At 41.6% G+C, this 6,908-nt stretch overlaps 1 protein-coding gene across 1 annotated transcript in view; it reads left to right on the forward strand.

The window, feature by feature from the left end:
* The window catches only part of TCOF1 (treacle ribosome biogenesis factor 1), a 50,409-nt gene extending 48,436 nt beyond the window's left edge, over positions 1–1,973 (forward strand). The window contains exons 33-34 of the mRNA XM_069956184.1: positions 449–500; positions 1,444–1,973. Coding sequence (XP_069812285.1) covers positions 449–481 — 33 coding nt within the window. The 3' untranslated portion in view covers positions 482–500; positions 1,444–1,973. The remainder of the gene's footprint in view (positions 1–448; positions 501–1,443) is intronic.
* Positions 1,974–6,908: the final 4,935 nt, after the last annotated feature.

The following is a 6,908-nucleotide window of genomic DNA, read 5'->3' on the forward strand; positions in this document are numbered from 1 at the left end:
ACTGCCTTGGTACTGCATGGGTGGGGCTCGTCCACTGCCTTGGTACTGCATGGGTGGGGCTCGTCCACTGCCTTGGTACTGCATGGGTGGGGCTCGTCCACTGCCTTGGTACTGCATGGGTGGGGCTCGTCCACTGCCTTGGTACTGCATGGGTGGGGCTCGTCCACTGCCTTGGTACTGCATGGGTGGGGCTCGTCCACTGCCTTGGTACTGGAGAATGTGCCGTGAATCTGTCCTTGCATTTACCCCTCATATGAGCCTGTAGTCTAGGTTTTAAAAAGTGAATGTATTTCTCTTGCAATATCAATGCTAGGATGTCTTGTTTTTTGTTTTTCTTTGCTTTTAGCCCTCTGCATTGTGCCGCTCCTCTATTATGAATAGGCAGAAAGCAGGCGTGAAACTATTTATACAATCTAACTTTTTAAAGCAATGGCTTTTTTTTCTGCAGAAGAAGGTAAAAGGTGACAAAAAGACTGCCTAAAGTTCTCATATAACATGAGGTAAGTGCTGAGTAACACTCTCCTTTTCTTTTTCCCTTTGCCTTCCTTTCGTTTGCTTTCCTATCCTACATGAGCAAAAGTATTAAGCCCTTCTCTCTAAAGGTATAGTTAGCTATCTGGTGTAAAATTACTAAGTGATACTCGCCTGCCTTGATCTCCCGCCCCTACATTATCATTTCCCTCTCATCTAAGCCTCTTCCTGGTTCCTGTGAAGTGTTGACCTCACAGGAACTGCCCCGCTCAGCCAGTTACTGTAGGGTTGACACATCACAGGAACCAGGAAGAAAGCAATGGCAAGTGAGTAACAGGAACTGCTGTGGATCTGGGTGGGTGAGTATCGCTAGCCCCCCCGTTCCCCCAGTTCTCAGTCTTCTTTCTGCTGTAAAAACAAAAAAACTGAGACAGCTTACACTGGTCGGCTGTCTCCGCACTTTGGGGGAGATTTATCAAACTGGTGTAAAGTAGAATTGTCTTAGTTGCCCCTAGCAACCAATCAGATTCTACCTTTCATTCCGCACAGATTTTTTGAAGAATGAAAGGTGGAATCTGGTTGCTAGGGGCAACTAAGTCAATTTTACTTTACACCAGTTTGATAAATCTCCCTCTTTTTTGTGTTTTAACCCTCCCAGTAAGACAGCAACTTGATCTTAGAGGACGAGGCAGGATTACAGAGTGCAGAGACAGACGACCAGGAGCACTGTTAACATGACCCGTCTCAGAAGGGAGGAGGGAGATCATGTTGTTTGTTTCAGGCCGTATTTATCCAAATACGGACATATTTTACTCATTTTTACGTCGTGAAGAAAAAAAATCCTGCTTATTTGGTTATGTAATCTGCCATTTTCCCCATTGATTTGGCCATATATTTTACTTTTTATTTTACTTTACTTACTGTCTTATATGACATAGAAGTAATATCTGGTTCTATTTCTCTTTCTTTCAGAACTTGATTGGATGGAAGGACTTACAAGCCATTATGTTTTATATGTATATTTTGTCTACATCCTCATGTCAGGGTAACGAGAAGATGATGATTTTTTTTTTTTTTTTTTTTTTAACCTTTTATTTAAGGTATAAAGTGTTACCCGGTATCTACAGATGTAGACAGGTAACGTCCGTACAGGTCAGGGCTGTCATGGACCTAGAACTTTTTACAAGCTGTGACATTGACCTGTATTCTGATGCCTGTGAAATAATATATTTCTACAACTGATCAATAACAGTAAATCTGGGAAGTAGGTCACCTGCACTGTGTGAACTCAACTTTTTTGTTTTTTGTTTTTTTTGTTTTAATTTTTGTAAGATATTTTTTTATACTTTTTAAGAAGCTTTATATTAGTGAATTAACAGAGTGATTTTATTTCTTTTTGCGCTTGGCACCTGCGGTTTATTGATATGATTGGGACATAAGACTGAACGTTACTTTGTACGATTTACGGTTCCACTGGAATGGAAATAAAAGTGGGTATCCTGTTGCGTTGTCCAATCTGAACTTTTTTTCAAATGGAGAATTTTTTTTTTCACAATAAACATCCTCGTAAAACATATATCTAAGATGTAAAATGCTGGGAAGAATTGAGAAGTCTTTACCTATATCCAAAGAAGTCCAAAATTCACTGAGGATGGGGATTTAGATCTTTTTAAATCATGTAGACGTTAAAGGAAAAGTCCCAAAAAAAAAAATTTGTGAACTTCTTCTTTAATGCAGTAGGTTATAGAACTACAGTGTTAGAGATTTTATGATTTGAAAGTTTTGTTCACACTGCACTAGTGTCTTCTGGTTGAGGTATACATCAGGTTTGTTCCAGATGGAAGGCTTCAGCATATGCCACTGTATAGCTGTCAGTTGCCAATATAGCCTCCCATTGTGTAAGAGTGTATGTGTGTGTGTGTGTGTATATGGTAACTTTAACGTGTCTGATCTATTTTGACCCATTAAGATTAAAATACCTTTTTTCACGTGTAGTTTCTACACTTCACCATGAGGTGGCGCATGGAGCAATTCTACACTATATTATACTAATACAGCACATAGAAGCTACTGCAGGCACTGGGTCGCTTCTCTCCACCGCTCACATTTATTGTGTATTGAAGAGATCCATCACATTTTTTCGTTCAATTCTTTGTATATTTCGTTTAAACATCCCTCTAAGTAACGAAATATACAAGAATTGGGGGGGAGGGGAGGAATGACTGAAATGTGAGTGGGGGAATCATGATATACAGTACATACAGTGATTAGGGATGAGTCTATTGTTAGACTATAGACTATTACAGTATACTGTATCTGAATTACTGAACTGTGTATAAGCACAGTCAGCTCTAGCAGTAATCACCAGACTGTATGTATACATGTCTGGTCCTATAAAGACATTAAAGGATTATTCTCATCTTATATCCAAAATTCAGCCATCGCTTTATGATTGGGATATTGAGTACCTGACTGTTCCTTAGAATGACCGGTACGGTACACGTTGCTGTGTTTGTTGCTGCATCTCCTTTACAGTGAAGTCCTAGTCTAGTCAATAGGGTTAGCTGCTCTTCCCCTTTTTATATCCGTAAGTAAGCCAAGGTAGATGGACATCTGATCGGAGAAATGATGTCACAGGATTGTAATTATATCACATGTTTAATTGATTCTGTACTTTATCAGTTACAACAATGAATTAAAGAAAGTCAGTTTACACTTGTCAGCGAAGAAACAGAGTCAGGAGCTTTATCACAGCTCTTAAAGCGTTATATCAACTTATCAGGAACAGGACTCGTTCACATAACACAAAATACCAAGCATAATATGGAGACACGTATTCTGTTAATAAACTATATAAAAGAAGCATTACACCTATTATCAGCCCTGTATTTACTACATGGAATATTCTGCCGAGCTGAAGAACTCTTATAAGGGAGGCTTAGATTAAAGTTGAAATGTAAGAAATGGAGAATCTTAGTGACTGTACCACCAGGCTGAAGCACTGGAAGCAGGCTGACCCACCCCCAGTGGGAGGAAACCCCCGCCCCTCTATGATAGGGTTCCATTGATTCTAATAGTCACGTCATGGAGGAGCTGGAGTTTCTTCCCACTAGGGGTGGGTCGGCCCGCCTCCAGTGCTTCAGCCTGGGCCTGGTGGTACAGTCACTTTAAGTTGTATGTGATTGATCAGCTTAAGCGTGCGTTTACACAGAAAGATTTATCTGACAGATTTTGGAAGCCAAAGCCAGGAATGGATTTGAAAAGAGGAAAATCTCTAGTTTGCTTTATGACCTGACCCCTTTTATAGTTTGTTCCTGGCTTTGGCTTCAAAGATCTGTCAGATACATCTGTCTGTGTAAACGCACCGTTAGTATGATGGTTTAAACCACTGCTGTCCAACCTGCCACCACCCAGCTGTTGTAAAACTACAATTCCCATCATACCTGGACAGCCAAAGCTTTGTTTTTGACTGTCCAGGAAGTTGCAGTCCTGCATCAGCTGGAGGGACGAAGGCTGGACAGCTATGGTGTAAACCATTCCTACATAATGATGGAGTCTCAGATGTAGAGCTGAGCGAGTCTACAGTAAGTTTCTATGAATCTAAAGAATGTTTAAGTTTTTGTTTTTATTCTTGAAAAAGTAAGTTCTACTATCAAAGTGCTTCAATTGCATGGAAGAGTAAGGTATGACCCACTGAGGTCTCCTAGGACTGGATCCATTTGTTGCGACTAAATTAATGGACAATTTGTTAGATGTGGAAAAATTTACTGTAGATTTGGAATGCAGGACCTCATTGTGTCCTTAGATTATCCCATGAAGCCCAAAAATCCTGCTGATCACTGGCAATCTTACACGGGCTGATCATCGGCTGAATGAGTGTTTCTAGGAACACCCGTTGTGTTGTCGATAATGGGGCCCATGTAAAAGGTTGTTTAGTCTCCAGTCCAGCTTTTACAGTCCTAATAAGATGAGACTTCTCAGCTGTACTGCTCTGCTTGTTGCCTGACATGGAGAAAGCTGAGGATCACTGTGTAGAAGCGGTGAGGGCGACTTAAAGGGGTTTTCCAGGGCTACAAAAACATGGCCACTTTCCCCCTACTGTTGTCTCCAGTTTGGGTGGGGTTTTGAAACTCAGTTCCATTGAAGTAAATGGAGCTTAATTGCAAACCGCACCTGAACTGGAGACAACAGTAGGGGGAAAAGTGGCCATGTTTTTGTAGTGCTGGATAACCCCTTTAAAGCGACTCCGTACCCACAATCTTCCCACCCCAAAACCACTTGTACCTTCGGATAGCTGCTTTTAAAGGGGTTATCCAGCACTACAAAAACATGGGCACTTACCCCCAACTGTTGTCTCCAGTTTGGGTGGGGTTTTAAAACTCCGTTCCATTGAAGTAAATGGAGCTTAATTGCAAACCACACCTGAACTGGAGACAACAGTAGGGAGAAAAGTGGCGATGTTTTTGTAGCGCTGGATAACCCCTTTAATACAAGATCTGTCCTGGGATCCGTTTGGCAGGTGATGCAGTTATTGTCCTAAACAAAAAAACAAACAAACAACTTTTAAACTTGCAGCCCTGTGTCAAATTGGTGTGGCCTAGAGTGTCTATGCCCTAGGCTTGTCCCTTCTCCCTACCCTCTTCACCATAAGGAATGCCACAGGCAGCTATTCTCCTATTCTTCACCTGTGTGAACACTGCACATGTGCTGGATTGTTAAGGCACCTGTGCAGTGTTCAGACAGGCGATGAGTAGGAGAAATGCTGCCCAGGGGCATTCCTAATGGTGAGGAGGGATGGAGAGATGGTGCAAGCCAAGGGCATAGACACTCCAGGCCACGCCAATGTGACCTAGGTCTGCAAGTTTAAAAGTTGTTTTAAGGGCAATAACTGCATCACCGGCCGAATGGACCCCAGGATCGATTTTTGATTAAAAGCAGCTATCCAAAGGTAAAAGGGGTTGGGAGGAACAAATTGTGGGTAGAGAGTCGCTTTAAGCCTACTCTGGCCTGTATGTTCGGCATTTGATTACCAGTGGCTGAAGAAGTTTGATGCAGCTCTAAGTAATTGTGGGAAAAAATGGATAGATACTATAGCTCTATCCATGTTTTCCAGGGAGCCGTAGGGCTGCATCCAACTTCGGCCACCGATAATTAAACATTGGACGTGAGTATGCTCGAGTTGTGCTCATCTCTATGGTGCAGAGATCCCGGAAGCTTTCACTACAGCTTTCTGCTCATCAGGTAGATATGCTTTATCGCTTATTATACTCTTGTCCAGGATTACATAAAGGGTTTTATGTTTTCTTCATTTTTGCCTTCGTATTCTCTGTCTGATATTGCAGCTCATCTCCATTCAAGTAAATAGGGCTTGACAACAACACCAGATGCAGGCTGTAGACCCCTAACCCTGTGCAGTTGGCATGCTATATAATTCATAAGGTTGAAATGAAGCACAGAATGGATTTTAAATGCCTACAGCAGAGTAAGTGAATTGTGCAAATCCCTCCCTCCCCCACTAAAAATACTGCCCCTCTTTTCTATAGGCCATGTGCGATATTGCAGCTTAGCCACATTCAAGTTTGAGGTTGTGCTGCAATACTCCATAGACCAAAGTGTCACTGTTTACTTAAAGAAGGTAGTGGTTTTATATCCTCTTTTATATATGTTCTAGCTCAGCTGAATATCTAAGAATTAAAGGGAACTTGTCAGCTGCAATTCATGTTACAGAAAGCTGACCAAGATAGATGGCTGTCAGGGCAAGGAGACACATTGTACCTTTCATATATCTGTCGTCACTGGAGAATAAAAGCATTTTTATACATTATGAAAACACAAAGGGGAGATTTATCAAATATGGTGTAAAGTAGAACTGGCCCAGTCGCCTCTAGCAACCAATCGGATTTCATCTTTCATTTTCCAAAGAGTCTATGAGGAATGAAAGGTGGAATCTGATTGGTTGCGAGGGGCAACTGAGCTAGATTTACTTTACACCATGTTTGATAAATCTATGAGTGTTAGAGAGGCTTTTTTCCAAGCTCCTGATCTGCTACAAGCTGGAATACGGCTTCCCCTCCCATTCCTGACCCTAAATAAAGATCAACTTGGAGCTGTCAATCAAGCAGGGATGGGAGGGGGGGCAAGGATGATTCCAGCTCGCTGCACTTCAGAAGCTTGGGAAATCCTCTCTGTCACTTTTCAAAATACATTCTGGAAGCACAGCTGGATATATGAAAGGTACCATGTGGCTCCTGACCTAACAGCTTTCTAACAGTGTCAGAAGGTAAATTGCAGCTGACAGATTTACTATTTTTTTTTTTTTTTTTTTTATTATGATCATCAATTGCAACCGTAGGTAGCATTAATGTTCATTCATGGTGGAACGGACGTTGTTTGTACAGCATGTGACCGTAGCCTGAAGGTTATACTTTATATAATTC

The sequence above is a fragment of the Dendropsophus ebraccatus genome, chromosome 1 (genome assembly GCF_027789765.1).
Source record: "Dendropsophus ebraccatus isolate aDenEbr1 chromosome 1, aDenEbr1.pat, whole genome shotgun sequence".
In the NCBI taxonomy this organism is placed as follows: Eukaryota; Metazoa; Chordata; class Amphibia; order Anura; family Hylidae; genus Dendropsophus; species Dendropsophus ebraccatus.